We start from the raw sequence: 19,007 nt of genomic DNA, 5'->3' as shown, positions 1-19,007 counted from the left end.
AGTTCCTCATCTCCCACCAGCCAATCAATAGTGGATTAACATTACTGAAAGTCACAGTGCCACGCCACCCCACTCTAAATGTTGCAAAATCAATGTTGTTATGGGAAATGTTGAAAAGGGGGCAGCTCCTTGGTGTGTGAGCCCATTTCAAGAGTTTATTTGCCTGTAAAACCTCAGCGTGTACCACCAGTGGAAGAGAGCTGTGTTCTGATATTAATAATCAGCCTTAAATTCAACCTTTTTTGCAAACTGCACTAGTCACTTCTTTGTAGTGCCAACTGAACCAGTGACTCAGAGCTACATTTAAAAGTACTGACTCAAAGTCTACTCACCATCATTTTTATTTAAAAAGAAGAAAGAAAAAAAACTCAAGCACACTGCAAAAGTATGTAAAAAAAGGAAAAAGGTGCTATAGTCTTATAGTTTACTCTGTCTACTCTAGTCTTAAACAGGTAACAGACACCTAAATGCTATTATAAGTGTTCTCAATGTTACTTGTTAAAAGCTTGCAAATTAAGTGTTGCTTTGTTTACATTTATTTTCCCGCAAATGAGAAATGTGTGTTTATACATGTATTCAAGAAGTCTCAATAACAATAGTACGATAAACAACAATAGTATGGAAAAAAAACAATAACACAATTTGTTACTGGGAGTTTTATGATGAAATATAAATAAAATAAATCATTTTGTTATTTCAATATTTTTCCAAATGTTAATATTTTTAATATTTCTTCACCTGCCAGAGAAATAAAAAAGTTTTAACCTAATTATTAAAATAACTATACATAAAAATATTTAGAATAATATATAATAGCATCATAATAGCATTACATCTGCCGGTCTTAATTCACTGTAATCTATTATATATTTTAATATTTATTTACATTTCTCCAGCTGCATTACCTACATTAAAATCAAAATATGCATCATATTGCATCACATCTGCCAGTCTTAATTCACTATCTACTCTATAGGAGATCAACACTTAAACATTATGATGATATCATTTAAATTATTTTATAAGCTTGTATCATTTTTTTTTAATATTATTATTATTATTAGTAGTAGTAAATGAAAAATGTAAAATGTATAATAAATGTAATGTAATGCTTCTACAGCCATTCAAACAGTCTCTTTCATTGTTGAAACAACAGTATGAAAAAAATCATATTTTATTGCAGGCAAATGAATGGCAGTCAAAGCGAAACGAAACGAAACAAAACAAAACAAAACAAAACAAAACAAAACAAAACAAAACAAAACAAAACAAAACAAAACAAAACACGAAACAAAGTGAAACAAAACAAAACAAAACAAAAAACGAAACGAAGTGAAACAAAACAAAACGAAACCAAAAAAAATAAACGAAACAAAAAACCCCGAAATGAAAATTTTTTTATTCCAATATATATATATATATATATATATTTTTTTTTAGAAATTTTGATATTTTTAAAACTTCTCCAAATGCTTTACCTACATTAAAATAACAATATTCATATAGCATCACATCTGCCAGTCTTAATTCACTCTATGTACTCTAGTTTTTAATGTAATACTTATACAGCCATTCAAACAGTCTCTTTCATTGTTAAAATGATAGTATGAAAAAATTATAATTTATTGCAAGCAACTGAATGGCAGTCAAAACAAAAACAAAACAAAACTAAAAATTATAATTGGTAAAATTTTTATTATAAAATATTTTAGTTTAAATTCATTAATTTGTGATTTTAGTTTCTAGAACGATTTTAAATGTTATACTGCACATGCAAAACTGCAACCAAAAACCAGTGTAATGAAATGTTTTGTGTTTGCTGGGATTGTGTTGCAGAGTGAACAAAGGCACAAGATAATTGGAAATGAGAAGGGTACAGGAGGTTCTCTTACCTAACACCACCAGTTCAGCACCAAAATAAATGATTCCGTGTTTGTTCTCAGCGACACACTGATACATGCCAGCATCTGAGAGGTTTACGGAGCTGATTGTCAGGGCTCCGTTCTCTATCTGGATCCTGTCCTGTGAAACAGAGAAACAGCAATGAAAAGAATTTTAAAATAGCTGTGCATTCAACTCAAACAACAGCGGCATAGATTTAGGCATTATATAAATCAATACAACTTTGTCATATACATTTGACAGAGCTCTCCAGCTGAGGTTTGACCCAAAGATGTTTGCACTGCTAACCCAGTCATTTCACGACTACACCATTGCTTGAATTTTACCTCGGCTGCCAGTAGTTCTCCATTCTTCAGCCAGCTGTATGAAGGCTTGGGCTTCCCATTGGCCTTACACTCCCAGAACAATCTCTCTTCGATTGACAAAGCATTGTCTCGCATCGTCTGAACCCACTGAGGCTTTGCTGAAGAGACAAAAGTCAATAATTTTTATAAATTAATTCATCAGTCATTCTTTGCATACTATGTTTATGTTTTTGAATCACAAAGATGTTTTCCTGGTCTTTATGAAGATCTTTTTTTATGGTCTTTGTTCTCAGATGTGATCATGTCAACAGAGGAGCCACAGTTTCTCATCTTTTCACATTTTATGCATTTATTTGTTTATAAATACAGTAAAAACAGTAATATTGTGAAATATTATTGCAATTAAAAATAACTATTTTCTATTTGAATATATTTAAAAATATAATTTATTCATGTGATGCAAAGCGGAATCATTACTCCAGTCTTCAGTGTCACATGATCCTTCAGAAATCATTCTAATATACTGATTTGCTGCTCAAGAAACATTAATTATTATTATCCATGTTGAAAACAGTTGGACTGCTTAATGTTTTTGTGGAAACTGAGAGACACTTGTTTGCGGATTCTTTGATGAATAAAAAGTTCAAAAGAATAGCATTAGAAATATACAATATTATAATATGATTAGAAATAATTTGCGATATTATAAATGCATACCACCTTCATTGGTTTAATATGCCCTTGCTAAATAAAATAATAATAAAACATATCTTACAGATAACAAACTTTTAAATTGTAGTGTATAAACATAACAATCTTGATTGATAGGTTGACACTGAATATTTTTTAAATTTTATATGTTAGTTAATGTCTTAAGAAAACATTATATTAGTTACAAAAAAACTCTTTATTTATATTATTTTAAAATGAAAATTCTTCTCTGCATTTCTCCTCTTTTCAAGCTTGCCTCCTTGTTCTCTAATAAACACAGCATTGTGCATTACAATTATTGTTGGCTCCTTGACAGATTGTTTTGTTCCTCTTTTGTCTGTTAAAAGCATCTGTTAAATGCATAAATAATACATATAGTAACACGTCTTCCAATCTCAATGAAAACAATTGTTAAGGCAAGCACTGTAGACATTGATTACTGCTTAGTTATTTCCATTCTTCTTGTATTTCTCAATTAATTATTTTCTTACAATAAAGACTTATAGTTGAGGGCCATATATAGAAACTAGAAAATCAGAGAGACTTGGGCTTGTGCTCTAGTAACATGCTAGCAGTTACAAAAAACCTCCCAACTGTACAAGGATTTTAGGGTTTGGCTTTGCTAAAACATGGCCACTCTTTTATCCGATTAATTGGAAGCACAAAATGTCAATAAGCACTTGATCTATCCGTCTTCCTGCCGACTGAAAAGGTGACAGGTTTCCATTCATGTCCCTGATTCTGTCTAGATTCATGATTGAACCATCAAGCACGGTTCTATAATGTGACACTCTCCTCATGTTCTGCGTTCTTGATTTCCACCAATCACACAAGATCCGTGCAAGCATGCCTATAGATGAACCATCAATCACCATTCCTGCGAACAACGCTTGCCGGTTTTGTGGCAACTAAGCACTTGACTGATCGATCGTAGTCATGTACTGATTGACTTATCAAGAAAACTGATCAGCTTTGGTTTTCCAGGAATGAATTAAACCCAAACATCTATGAAATAAAAGAGCTGACCAACCTCGCAACTGTTATCAGTACTTCTTTTCTACGCTCTGGCCTTTTTCAAAGAGTTTGGCATACTGCATTATAGAAAGACGCTTGCACTCTGACAGCGCTGGGAAGAAAAGCTTTCATGTTTTTGTATTGTTTGTGAAGGCCGGGTCTTCTCAAAAGAAGGTCAGAGTTGCACCTGCCCCTCTAACCGTCTCAATAAGTCATACACAAACCTTGGGAACGAACAAACTCGCATTCATAATAACAGCATTTCATCTAGGAACTTAGAAGTGGTAGGTACACAAATGTGAGTGGAAGGAACACCTTTGCAATCTCAGCTGTCTAATGCAATAGTGCTGTGCTGATTTGCGTTACAGTTTTTTTTGTATTGTATTTCACTAATGGGTTCTTTGCAAGTAGTTTTCTTATTTGTATTATATATCCATTTATTTGAATCAATAACACCACATGTGAAAGGTCTTCATACCTACGAGATATTGAGTAGCTGCTCTGCTATCAATTATCATGAGAAACGTGCTATTTTTATCTTGCTATTCAATAATTTTTAAGCATGCTATGGCTGGTAATTCTGCAAATAGTCAGTGATCTCCACATCATTAGGTTGAGGCCTGTTCTTCTTATTATTGTGTCGATAGAAAATGACAGAGCACAAGAAGGTAATGATTCTCACATGCTTGCTTCTAGTGCCTAATAGTCCTTTGAGTCATGTCTTGCCTCCAAATACGGGCTCACAAGTGCTTAGGCTCCAGATAGACCTACAATTTGTCCATATTTAAGCGATATCCCTTTGAGCCAGACTTTGGTGTCAGATTTGGAACAGAAGCTTTATCTTATAAAACTAAGGCAAAATAATGAATAAATTGGAGAGTGCCATGGCAAAGATAATAAGACCTGACCTAATTGCAGCGTCTGAATCGCTAATAATGAGCAGCATTATTAACTAAAATACAATGATAATGAATTTCACACCAGAGGTGAAATAATGATCCTATCTAGCAAATATCCATCCATCTATCCATCCGTCCATCCATCATAAAGCAAATATATATCTATCCATCCATCCATAAAACAACTGAATGTTATCTAAAATTTTCTATTAATTACATAAAGCAAATATGTTTTCCATCCATCCATCCATCATAAAGCAAATGTCTATCTATCTATCTATCTATCTATCTATCTATCTATCTATCTATCTATCTATCTATCTATCTATCTATCTATCTATCTATCTATCTATCTATCTATCTATCTATCTATCTATCTATCTATCTATCTATAAGCAAAAAATTGCTATCTATCAATCTATGATTTGGCTCTATAAAACTGTAACTTCTGCCATTTTACACCTTTCTGGATCAACGAAAGTGTCTCAGATTAGCATTTAGCACTGCTGAGACTTGGCACGATGCAACATCACACTGCCAAATCCATTACATGAGCTCCGTTTATTTTGGTTATAGAAACTATAAGAAAGTCCAGACAGGGCAGAAAGTAATCAGAAAGCAATTCACTGCAATTGAGAAATGACTGAACTGGCAGGGTTCCTCATGGTAAATGCTGGCAAGAATCTGAATCGTTATGACAACAATAATATCCATTAAGTGCGTTTTAAATTATTAGCAAGCATTAATTTCAATGACAGAGAAAACGATATAGCAAAGGTGACCGGCTTCTGCAAATCCTATTAATATCCAGTCATTGTTTAACAGTACTTTTCAAATAATGACACAAATGCGAACAAAAGTAAAATCATACGATGAATAAAACAATCCTGTGTACAACAGTGCCATTTACACAATGTGCAATTTTTTCAGCTACAGAATGTTCCTGGCAACTTATTACCACACTTTCAGAACAATTTTTACAGTAGTATCTGTACAATGTCAAAGGAAGATTAAACCATTTATGTGATTAGGTAAATCACAATGCAGTGGAAAACTACCTAGTCTGCATGGATTTCATTGTAAAACTCTGAATACAGTGATTTATTGCAAGAAACTGCTATGACATTTTGCAAAATTCGGGTCATTTTTATGGCAAAAATTTATCATACCATGTGCACTGAATATAAAAGTACTATGAGTGAAATAATCATACCATGGAAAGACAGTCGTCCTTGCACTGTGTTCTTTCCCATCTTATTCTCAGCCACACATTCATAGCCTCCGGCGTCCTCCTGCTGGAAACTGGGAATCTCCAGAACTACATTTGAGTTCTTCATCTTCACCTTGCTGGGAAACGGCACTCCATTCGCTCTCCTCCATGTTATCTCTGGAACTGGGCTGAATGTATGAAAAACTATGGTAAGTAATCTTGCAAAAGAGAAAAATGAAAAAGCTACATAGAGAGAAAAAAGAAGGAAAGAACAGAGAGAGAGAGAGAGAGAGAGAGAGAGAGAAACAGAAAAGATGAAGATCAATAACAGAAATTTTGTATAATATCATTATATTGTAGATTACTGTCGTTCCTCCTAATATCTCAGCTCTAACATACTAAATGAGTTACATTTCCTCATAAGACACCATGTCATTTCTTTTTGCAAGGAATACGTATATGGCTCATCCACTAATGGGATCAATTGAGATCGAAAAATTGCTGCAAGGCAAAAAATAGACTGTTATACGGTATTTCCCAAACAGATTTTGACAAGCATGTTTAAAAGGTGGCAAGAAGTGGTGGAAAAAGGCCAAGTTGAAAAACACATTAAGCTCAGTGACAGAGTACCATTAAAAGTCAGGGTAGCCGTAAAGGAAGGAAGCGGCATCAGTAACTACAAAAGGGTGAGGAATCACACTTACTTCCCCAAAGCAAAACACTCCAGTGTCACAACTGATCCCTTAGCAGCTGGAACCATGTCAGAGAAATGAACCTCTATTTTCGGCTCATATTCACCCATTACACCTATAAAGTAAAGAAAAAAAACCTGCTTTATTTTTTAATTTATAATTCATTCACTGATTATGTATAATAGTAGAAAGCACATTATACGATAGATACCAAAGAGTGTTAGTAGGGGAACACTGAACAGCTTTTTTCCCCAGCTAAAACAAAGGCAACAAATTATTCATACCATCATCTGGAGTCTGACACAACGTGGAGAGGTGTGGTGTTTGCTGCAGTTTTTACAGTGTCGGTAAATATTTTCTCCAGCCATTGTTTGTGTTTACTTTATGGCAAAGTATATTTAGGACTGTGAAAGCGTTTCTTGAGAGTAAGCAGGGTTGTCTACGACGCTCTGACTTCTAAAAAACACTCTAAAACTAATTTACACTGTCTTATGTTAAAAAGTGTTTGCATGGTTAACGTGCTGTCAAGTCGACACCAGAGAAAGTGTTTTCAGTGTTGCGTTCAAATCCTAAGCAAAATAAATTAGTGTTACATTTAAAGTCCAAATACAAAGACAGAGATATAAATCAAATTCATCTGCATTATTTAATACATTTGCTACCATCGCAACCAAGTGCCAACCAATGTTATTATACTAGCATTTCTGTTTTTGTTGATTTTAATATTATTCTCAAATATACATTTTTGTCTTAGTTTATTGAGCAATGGATTTAGTTGCTGTAGTTACTTATCAGACCTTAGCGCATTTTATATTATTAGTAGTAAGCGTTACTACCAGCCAAAAAATGCTTGATTGACTAATATTTTACATATATACTGTATATCAGTCACGTAGCAAGTAAAAAGAAAATTACTAGCCAATGGTGGTAATATTGTAAAGGTCTACTCAGAGGGTTTATTAAGTTAATCAAATTAGTGAAATCTAATATGGAAGTAATTTAAGATCCTGCTACTTCATTTATTAAAAAGAAAAAAAAAACATATATTTGTTTATTCCACCTTGGGAATTGAACCCAAGCCCCAAAACGATATATATTTTGCATATAATGTTGCATAAGAACATGTTAACTATTTAGTTTGAGCACTTGAAGTGTTTCATATTTAATATTACTTGGGCAGAGTTGTGTGTTAATGAAGTTTTCATTTGATTATTTTACTAGATACACTACATTAAAGCTCTTTATTTATTGAATTTTATATGTACGTGGTGGAAGATGGAGCTGGTTGGACCTCCAACAGCAAGTGCTCTGACACAATTCAACCCAACCTGATGCTTAACTGCATCAACAGCTCAATCAAACCCTTTAGTGCTATGCTATGGATCAGCTTCTGCCTACTAAATTGATATTTACCATCGGTTCGTAGTACCAGAGGGGTCGGGGAGCTGAGGACTTTGCCTTTAGTGATGCGGTTTACCACCACGCACGTGTAGTTACCCACATCTGAGGGCTCGACTTTGGCGATGTAAAGGTTTCCCGTCTCCTGAGAGACAAAGCGACGATTGTCTTGCTGAACAAAGTAAGGGTACTCATTAAAGACCCATGCAAATGAGAGATCTGGAAAAGAGATAGGAAACAAAACATATATAAATTAAAACAAATCAACCAGGCTAGTCAAACACTCTTGGGAACTTAAATGAGAAATTCTTTGTCATTTCTGTTATAATCATTAGGGCACCGATAACACTTTTCTTTTCCAAAAAACATTTCATAGAGCGTACTGATAGAAGTCAGAACTCTGTATTTCACACGTGTGTACAGCATATTTATGCTAGACTAGACTATAAACCAAAAAAGTAACACTATAAATGCCTTACCTCCTGCATATGATGGCGTACCACAAAGTAAAACAACCCCCTGGCCTTCTCGCACAGAGACAGCACTTCTCGTTTGAGTTTTTAAATTCAAGTCTGAAAGGCATGAAAAAAAACAGTCAGAAGATACAGCAGTGCTAAACATGTCCAATGTTAGTCAAGACTTGATCAAGATGTTGTATAACATAATTTTAAGGTCAGTTTGGACACCAATTTCTTCCAGTGGTAATTGGGTGAAAATATGAAGTTAATACTCACACTGAAATTGGTTTAATGTATATGCAGGCCAAAGTTTTCGACATTCGGTTTACATCAAATCAATGTCAAGGTTTAGATTAGGGGTGCACCGATCCGATATTCAGTATCGGAATCGCTCCGATACTGGCATTTTCAGCTGGATCGGAGTATCGGTCAGATGAGGCTGTGCTCCAGACTGCGTCTAAAACAGTTTTAAAATGGACTTAAACATTTGCGACCCAAAATATTAATTTGTGAGTTAAGTTTTTGCTGAGGTCGCCACCGCGACCATGTATATTTACATGTTATGACCTAAAAAAATGACCTGATTGTTTTGCGATCACATCTTTTGTTATGTTAACGTATTAAACTGAAACAATGAGCATCAAAGTTTTAATGAAAAAAAACGAGTTTCAAACAGTCCTCATCTGCCGAAATGCCTGCTAAACGTAGCTCCGTGCAGCATTTGAGAGATCAAAATGATGGAGACGTTATGAAATGATGGCAATGATGGCAATATCCTTAACAATTCTCGTTTATAATCATTACTAATATGGCTTCTTCTTATCAAGATCTTAGTTTATATGCTGTTCTATATGCGTGAGCTTCATATTAGCCTCTTTGCAGCGCACTTGCTGTCTAGTAATCACAATAAGCTTTGAGCTTTGTTACTTTTTAATAAACAAACTATCAGCTTCAACATTCTGCCAAATTCATAACAAAATTCATAAAATAAATACAGTTTTGGCGCTCTTTAATGCGGCAGGCGCAATCGCTTTAGCGCCTTAGTTCAAGCGGCAAGTGAACCCATTATATCTTTCTCTACTAGCCTATAGTACGAAATGAACGTGAATTAATATCAAAAGGAAGGCTATTTTATAAGATAGCCTATCATACAACTTATTGAAATGTCTCATGTAATCGCTCATTCTGTGTCAAACTGCGGAAAATGTGTAAAGCTTGTAAACAATGCCACGTAACAATACTTTTACCTCAGAATAACCATTGGGCATCCATAAGCTCATCAGTCAGCAAGAAAAATAACTATAAAGAGGGGCATTTTGCTATATTTATTCACTATTGTATATTAATATTTTTACTTAACCTATTGTCTACATGATAAAAAATGCAAGAATGCAAGCTAAAGATAAAATTCAATACGTCTAATAAAATTGCATGTTACTAATGAAGGAAAAAAAGTCTGGATGTGTGAGAGATTTGACAACATTTCTATAGGATGCATTGAGGAGGAACTCAAACTAACACTGTAAAAAGCAATCAATTGACTTTTCTTAAAAAAATTGAGGAAACAAAATATTTTTTTCTTATAGGAGCCAATAGCTCCTTACTCGATTTTTTGTCTGGAGCCCTGGATATTCTGCGTATACTATTCTGTTATTTGATAAGGGCCACAAACACATTATAAAGCACCATAAAGTTTTCATGCACTATATTCCAAGTGTTCTGAAGCGGTTCCATAGTTTAATTATGTGAGGTACAGATAAATATAAAAGTCAAGTTAACGTAAACTCTTCTCTCTGCTGTCGCTGTCTGTCATCCACCATTCAGTGTTCAAACTGCGTGTCGCATTCGGTTACAGTAAAAACTCTCAAGACAATAAAACTCTCTGCCAGATGATTCAGTGTTCCTAATATTATGCTTGATCTGTAAATAAAGATCAATGGTTTTGCATAAAATTACTTTATCTTGCTGGAGTTTTGTGCTGTTAAATCGTGTTACTTTCTACCGGGTGTCTGTTAGATCACAACACTGTTGTAGAGAGCTCTGTTTGTGCTTTGAACCTTTCTATACGGAGCACCTATGCCTGTGCGCTGTGACTCCGTGTTGCTTCAAGAGCATTATTCTGCACACAGGATGTGCATAAGCGCTTTGTGCCACTCTGTTTTGGAGCCTTTCGTATTGTAAAATATTTGTGCAATGAAAGATTATTAATAGCCTTTCTTGTTCGTCTCATCTGTCATATAGTGCTGCCTCATTACTGTACTATATATTTAAAAGTGTATTTTACAGTATATATTTATATATAAATATATTACTTGTTTTGTATTTTACAACAATACAAAGAGCAATGTGTATCATTTTACCATATTTGTTCCTACACTTATTCACTTCTATTTGTTCCCCACTAAATAATGTTTTTTTTTTTCACTAATTTTAGATCTTAACTTTTGCTACTGAATTATCCACAAACCTAGGTTTGCCCTACTCTAGAAACTTGCGTTCTGCAAGTGAACAACGCATTATTGTACCATCCCAAAGAGGCACAAAATCACTTTCATAGACGTTTTCATTAACTGTTCCTAAATAAATAAATAATAATAATTATTATTATTATTTATTTCACACACACAATGAAATAATTTCCTTGATTATTTGGAGAAAAAGTCTGTATTTTATTGCAATCAATCAATCAATCAATCAATCAATCAATCAATCAATCAATCAATTCCAAACAAGAAAACAAATCTAGTGATTTTATGTAGGCTATACTATACATTGTTACACTGTAAAAAAATGTATGCCAATTATAAGTAGGCTACATGAGAATAACTCACTCAAGTATCAAAAGTAACATGTTCTTGACATTTTATTGTTATTATATTATACATGTTATGCATTTACAGCTAATGATCATTTTGTTAATCGATTAATCTGAAAGTTACTTCCTTGGATTTTTGGATATAAAGTCATTTTTTTCAATATTTTATTGCCAAATTTATTCCACACAAGAAAAACATAATTCTTGCCATTTCTTTATTGTCAGTGTTAGACTGTTTTGATGATGGTGGTAGAGAGTGCTTCATTCATTTTGGTCAATTGGTTCAAAATAGGTGTTCAAATGGGTTGAGATATGGTGACCATACTCATCAAACCATTCAATGACCTCTATGGTTGGGTCACAGTCAACCTGGAAGAGTCCATTCCCATCAGGATAGGAATTATTCATCATTGGATAAAAGTGAACTCTGAACAACTTTTTTGACTTGCAGTGACGCTTCCCTCTAAGGAAACAAAATGAACCCAAAGCATGCCAGCAAAATAGCTCTCATAACATAACAGAGCCACTTTATTCTCCTTAACTGGCTGGTGGGTTATTATCAGTATACAAAGGACAAAATGCAAGCTCCAAGGGGTCACCCGATGCATGCAAAGTGAAGGATCAGACATCTGAATTCCAGGCCAACATGGGGAGCAATGTATTTTGTTGAGCACCAGGTTTCAGAGGATACTGAAAAAGAGATTATCTCGACACCATGTTACATACGTATTGGTGGTGAAACCATTGAGGTCACCAATAAAGTGACGTGGAAAGCATACTTTGTTGAGTCAACCTGCCATGCCCTCCAACAAGCTCTACATTAATCACATGTTCACCCATCATCATTTCAACATCAAAGTCACCAAAGCGAGGCAAAATTTGGTTGCGGTGCGCAATCAAAAAAGTAATGCATGTGGAAGGCCCCATAAAAAGGGTCACTGTAATGCATTTTTAACTGGACACTGATCAGCTGAGCAGCTGAAATAGGAGTCAGTCAGTGAATACTGATATCCTGTCTTAATTACTGCATTATGAGCCTCTGTGGTACATCTGTTCTATTAGAATTCTGGCTATTGTGATGTCATACAGTCATCATTTACTCACTCAAGTTCTTCCAAACCTGTACGAGTTTCCTTCTCCTGGTGAGCATAATATGTGACCCTGGACCACAAAACCAGTCATAAAGGCCATTGCACACTGAGTCCGAAATTTCGTCTGAAATTTTTGCATGTTAAAAAATAAATACGACCTCACGTTTTGTCAATCACGTTTACACACTGCCTCCGAAACTTTCGTCCATCATAAAAAAAATTCAGGTTCGATTTTCTGTGTTTTCGCATCCGTATCATGCATTTTGATAGGAAAGGATGATGAATACGAAAAAAAACGGAAAAACGCATACAAAAATTTCGGACTCGGTCTGCAAGGACCTTAAGGGTTAATTTTTGGAAATTGAGACTTATACAACAAAAGCTGAATAAATAAGCTTTTCATTGATGTACGGTTTGTTAGGGCAATAGGAGAATATTTGGCCGAGATACAACAATTTGAAAATCTGGAATCTGAGGGTGCAAAAATAAGAAAAGAAAATTGAGATATTGAGAATTTTTATTTGAAACAACCACAATTTTTTGTGTGTGTTTACAGTGTAATATGAAAAATATTACTATGGAAGTCTGTGGGAACCAGAATACGGTTGCCGAGAGAGCTCGATGTGCTACAACTTGGTGTAAACACATGCAAATAGAAAAAGCACCAGCAAATTAAGAAAACATCTTCCTCAGTTTGACACCACATGTGCTGCAAATACTCACAACATAACAAAATACAGAAACGTGCTGCAAGTAGCACAGACCACAATGCTTACAAAAATTAACCATGGTTTTATTATAGTAAAAGTGTAGTAACCATGGTTATTGCCAATATTAGGAGGATTTGGCATTTCCAATTAATGTAGGCCTGTTGCATTCTTATTTTTATTAGGTCTATCATTATTATGAAGTTACTTTTATTATTCAATTTTATTATTAAATTAAAATTACAATTAATTTGTCCCACAATATTCGATATAAGAGGATAACAAAAGATAAGGCTATTTACTCATCAATTAAAACATTTTTTTAAAGTCTTTTAAAACAGGTCTATTATACAAGTAATTATAGGCCTATAATTAAAATATTAACACTGCAGTCATCAATAAAAATCTATGAAATAAAAAGCTTTAGCCTATTTCAAGCACCGACTTTCAAAATCAACCTGTTTTAACACGAAATACGTTTCTTCCCTTTTTTTTTCCACTATGTATGGGCCACAAGAGAAATATTAAGGGAATAAATTAAAAGTTAGCTATACCGTAATCAGCATATACTGAAGTAGATTCATCTCTCGTCGTCTCTGAGAGAATATGCGGTGTCAGATGTCAAAACAGAGATTGTCTGACTATAGGGAGATGAGAGGGTCTGTATTACTTACTATTGGAGAGAGCATAACGGCTAACTTGGATCACGTGTCCCTTAATAACCAATCACATTATAGCTTTGACGTCATTGAATTTCAGTCAGAGTTGTGCGACACTCAGTCACGGTTTACGGATCCCATAGGAATAAATGAGAAGTGCCGTAAGCTGAATCCCACCTGTCGCAAAAAGTCAGTGACTTCTCTTATAAAACAGCATTTTTTCATGGTAAACTCTAAAAATAGTTTGATCCAAAAGTATTGTTTAGTGTAAAACATGATGAAGATTAGCAGATAGGTTGTCGATTCATTAAATGATAAGATGTTTGCTCTAAAAAGCTGTTTATTCAGCGCAGTGAAGCCTCATTCAAAAAACGGCTTTGGTCTCCTTTCCTTTAGTATTGGCTGTTACTCTTTTTTTGCTAATGGTTGCAGGCTTGCCTTCTAGTGGCTTTGGCTGAAAGCTCCGTCATTCCCTTTTTAATTTCACTTTCTGCATAGTGAAGAGTGAAGACGTTCACCGACATAACTCTTGCACAAAGTTTGCACATTGCTTATGTGATATCCATTGGTTCACCTTCATGGATTAAAATAAATGTTGAAATATTTCCAACATTGCGACGAAAGCAATCACCCAAGAAGAATTGTTTAATAAAGTCGTTATTTTAGTTTTTTTGTGCAACAAAAAGTATTCTCATAGATTCATAAAATTACGGTTGAACCGCTGATGTCACATGGACTATTTTGTTGATGTTCTTGGTACCTTTCTGGACCTTGAATGTGCTAGGACCCTTGCTGTCTATGGGAGGGTCAGAGAGCTCTCGGATTTCATCAAAAAATATCTTAATTTGTGTTCTGAAGATGGACGTAGGTCTTACGGGTTTGGAACAACATGAGGGTGAGTAATTAATGACAGAATTTTCATTTTTGGGGGAACTATCCCTTTAATAAAGTATGTTTCAGTGTCTATATCAGAGGTGGCAAAATGTTTTACTATGAAAAGCCAAAAATCGAACTTTAACACTGTGGGCTGATAGTAAATGCTGCATTATGTATCATTGAAAAAATAATCAAATAAATAACCAAACATTTCAATGGAAAGACTAAATTAAATTAAATTAAATGTGTGCTCGAGTCATAGGTATAATATAACAAGGCAACCATTTGTTTTCACTGTATTTTCTTGTAGGAGCTATATTTGCATTAGTTGCATTAAGGTGTTGATAACTCATTTTCTCTCTTCTTTAAGCTAGTCCAATATTGGCAGCATCCACTCTAACACCTGTCACCCTGCATTGAGTGGCTGAAGTGCTAATATAGCATGCTAACGCACAGTCGATGACTCACATGCAAACTGGAGGCTTGCTCTTCTGCTAAGAATTGCTCCCTGTGGGTTGAAGGCAGTGCACTGGTATATTCCTCCATCCTGGGCTCGGTCCAGACTCCTAATGACCAAATTTCCCCCAGATAGCCGCCAACGGGAATCGGTACTGAGATTAATCAATGTGCCGTTCAGAGACCACCTACAGACACACAAACAGACAGATGATAGCGCACACAGCTCAATGTGTTGTGATAACTGCTGATTTTGAGTGATTTTTCGTGATAACCTTTGAAATTGATTTTGTTTTGGATGTGCAAATGTCATGTGGAATATCAATGAATCATTACAAAGCGGATTCATATTGCTATTACACTGCATCCCTGATTCATTTCAATAAAAAATATTTCAAAACCCGAACAGTCTGATGGCTTATGAAAATGTTGTGAAGAAAAGCTACATTTTTCTCATTGAACGTCCTGTTTCACTTGGAAATGGATCATATTATGGCAATTCATGTTGAGTTTTTAAGCTGAAAGATTTCCAGCAGCTCTTTTTGCTGTCCTTTTCATTGTGCGATGATTAGCGCCGGAGAGTCTCATCAATTCTACTTTTTCACACCTCATCTACACCTATCATTAAGACCCAAGACCCGAGCCCACCTGAGGCCTTAACTACTAGCATGCAATTCAGAGGCCAGCCCGCTAATGTGGACAGATTTTCAAAGGGCGCAAGATCATTTAAGGATCCTGAGGCCCCACTAGTCATTCACTCTGACAGGGCGTCAGCTGGGTTGAACTCCCATAGTTCAACTGTGTGTCTGCACACCCCAGGAACAGATGCTGTGTGCTAATTTACTAGCGTGAGCAGTGGATGCAAATAAGCTAATGGAGGTGTAAATACAAAAACAATCTTATAGAGCCGTGATCAAGGCCCCCTATTGTCCACAACAATATACAAAGGCTCTATGACTTTTCCAGTTGTTCGCAATTTACCAGACAAGGATTAAGCATAAGGATTTTTGCTAAAGGTCCTTGCACACTGAATCTGAAATTTTTGTATGTGTTTTTTCGTTTTTCTCATATTCGTCGTCCTTTCCTATTAAAATGCTTGCTACGGATGTGAAAACGCAGAAAACCTGGTTCGATTGTTTTTATGATGGAGGAAAGTTTTGGAAGCAGTGTGTAAACGTGATTGACACAACATGAGGTTGTATTTATTTTTTAACGTGCAAAAATTTTGGACGCAAATTTCAGATTCAGGGTGCAAAGACCTTAACACTTTACCAATACTCACTATTAACTTGCATGCATTTTACTAGCATATCGACTGTTTATTTATACTTATATAGCACATATTATTGCTTTATTGTGTAGGACCATATTTTAGATCCCTCAATCCTACCTCATACCTAAATCTTACTAACTATTAATAAGCAGCAAATTAGGAGTTTATTGAGACAAAAGTTGTAGTTAATAGTGAGAACTTGACCATAAAATAAAGTGTGACTGAATTTTTAAAAATATGTTTTACTCAGTTTCTACCTGATAACATATTTTATAGTTTGGCATAACAAGTAAAATGTATATTCATTAAAAAATGAATTGAATTGAAACGTTTATTTCGAAAATGCAAACAAATACAGTAAAAACAAAACAAAACAAAATTATTTAACTTATACATGTCCAAAAAGGAGTAGGAAGAAGCATAAGCTTATTTAATCCTACCCCTTCTCCACTCCACGTTGATAATAATAATCAATAACAATAATCATCAAGTCAATTTCATGGTAACAATAATCAATAACAATAGTCATCAACTTAACTTCATAACTCTGCCATCTCATCCTTGTCTTAATACACTTTTTGACTTTCCTACATATATTTACAGTAAATGTATAAACATAAACACTATGACCAAACAATTTGTATGAACACCTAATCAGATCCGTTCTTCCTCCTGATACATTCTGAGAACCATACGTTTATACTGCTTTTTAAACTGGATCACACTTGGGCATTGCTTGAGCACTAAGCTTAGTCTTTTCCACAATTTCACTCCACTTACAGAAATACAGAAGCTTCTTAATGTTGTACGAACATAAAGATGCTTAAAATTACACTCTCTCCTATGATTATATCTCACTTCTCCATTAAGGAAAATTTTTTGAATATTGCCAGGGAGTAAATTATTTTTTGCTTTATACATTGTCTGTGCTGTTTGATGAACCAAATCAATTAATTTTAATATCCTTGATTTTAAAAATAATGCATTTGTATGATCTCTATAACCAATTTTATGAATTATCCGTATTGCTCTTTTTTGCAACACAGATAATGATAATAATCTGCATTTATGTGTATTACCCCAAACCTCTGAGCAATAATTTAAGTATGGTAATATTAATGCACTATAAAGAATGTAGAGTGATTTATAGTCCAGAACATGCTTTTCCCTATTCAGTACTGAGATACTTCTAGACAATTTTTTTTATGTAAATGGTTTGTGAGATTTCCAACTTAATTTATCATCTATTATCACCCCAAGAAATTTATTTTATTTACCCTTTCTATATCCACACCATCTATCTGTATCTGAACTTGTGTACTCTTTTTACTGTTTCCAAATAACATACATTTAGTTTTATTAACATTTAATGATCATTTTTTAAAATCAAACCACCTTTTAAATTTACTCATTTCTAAAGTAATAGTCTCTAATAATTCTTTTAAATCCCCCCCAGAATATAAAATGTTTGTATAATCTGCGAACAAAACTAACTTTACTAATTTTGATACTTTACAAGCAAAAATAACTTTGGGCCCAGTACTGAACCCTGGGGGATGCCACAAGCAATGCTCAAGCACAAAGATGAATATTCCCCCAACTTCACAAACTGTTTTCTGTCTCTAATTCATTTACATGACTTTTCCCAAAAAAAAAAAAAAGAATTCCAAGACTGTTGTCTTGGAATTCACGACAGACCTCAGTCGTGTGTTCCCACCTCTTGTTTCCTTTTTTGGTTTGTTTCCTGTCCTTGTTTAATGTGATCATTTGTTCATTCTTGTCCAGCCGTGTTTGTCTCTTTATTTATGATTATCCTGTGTATTTATAGTCTTGTCTATTCAGTTTGATTTCGTCTGGTCTACTCGTGACTCCCCGTCCCTGTGACTCCCCTTGCCTTGTCTTGCCCTGCCTTGTTTGGAGTCATTAAAGACTGTTATTTTGAGTTTACCTTCTCGTCTGCGTGTTCCTCGTTCATCCCTGCTGTGTGCGCCGTGTCAACTGTAGGAAAACTGAAATTGACATAAATGTCTAAATTTTTAGTTGCTCTGGCTTATTTTGTTTTGTAATGTAAAATCATCATGAGGGCCCTTGAAAGTTTGGTGAGGCCCCCTAGTGGGTCCCGGTCTTGCAGGCTGACAACCAACATTATAGATAATTTTACATTTTTATTTATTCTACCTTAAAAAATTTATATATAATTATTTGCATTTTTTTATTATGCAAATAAAGTATATAACAAATACTATATAATACAATACAAATATAATACAAATTAAAATAACGACAATAATAATATAATAAAATAAATTCAAAACTGGTTTTAATTTAATAATTCATATTCCACATGCACAAAACAGTGTTGCATATTTCCATTATTTCTCAACTTCACTTCCATACTGAGGCAGAATAAAACAACAACTAATATTCATATGAAAATGCCAATTGTTCATGTAGTTCATATTTGTGCTTTTTACAAGCTTTTTTCCCCTTCACAAATCTCTTTGGTCTTCCAAACTGCCCCCCCCCCCCCCTTTTTTTTTC

General features: G+C 34.5%; 1 protein-coding gene across 1 annotated transcript in view; it reads right to left on the bottom strand.

Moving 5' to 3' along the window:
• The window catches only part of LOC306859629 (contactin-3-like), a gene marked incomplete at both ends in the record, with an annotated part of 54,572 nt that overhangs the window by 24,516 nt on the left and 11,049 nt on the right, over positions 1-19,007 (bottom strand). The window contains 7 exons of the mRNA XM_079400747.1: positions 1,893-2,022; positions 2,229-2,365; positions 6,045-6,229; positions 6,746-6,848; positions 8,147-8,350; positions 8,611-8,703; positions 15,206-15,381. Of these exons, the coding sequence (XP_079256873.1) occupies positions 1,893-2,022; positions 2,229-2,365; positions 6,045-6,229; positions 6,746-6,848; positions 8,147-8,350; positions 8,611-8,703; positions 15,206-15,381 (1,028 nt within the window). The remainder of the gene's footprint in view (positions 1-1,892; positions 2,023-2,228; positions 2,366-6,044; positions 6,230-6,745; positions 6,849-8,146; positions 8,351-8,610; positions 8,704-15,205; positions 15,382-19,007) is intronic.

This window comes from Barbus barbus (assembly GCF_936440315.1).
Source record: "Barbus barbus genome assembly, chromosome: 40".
Lineage (NCBI taxonomy): Eukaryota > Metazoa > Chordata > Actinopteri > Cypriniformes > Cyprinidae > Barbus > Barbus barbus.
This window is presented reverse-complemented; position numbering and strand designations above follow the sequence as displayed.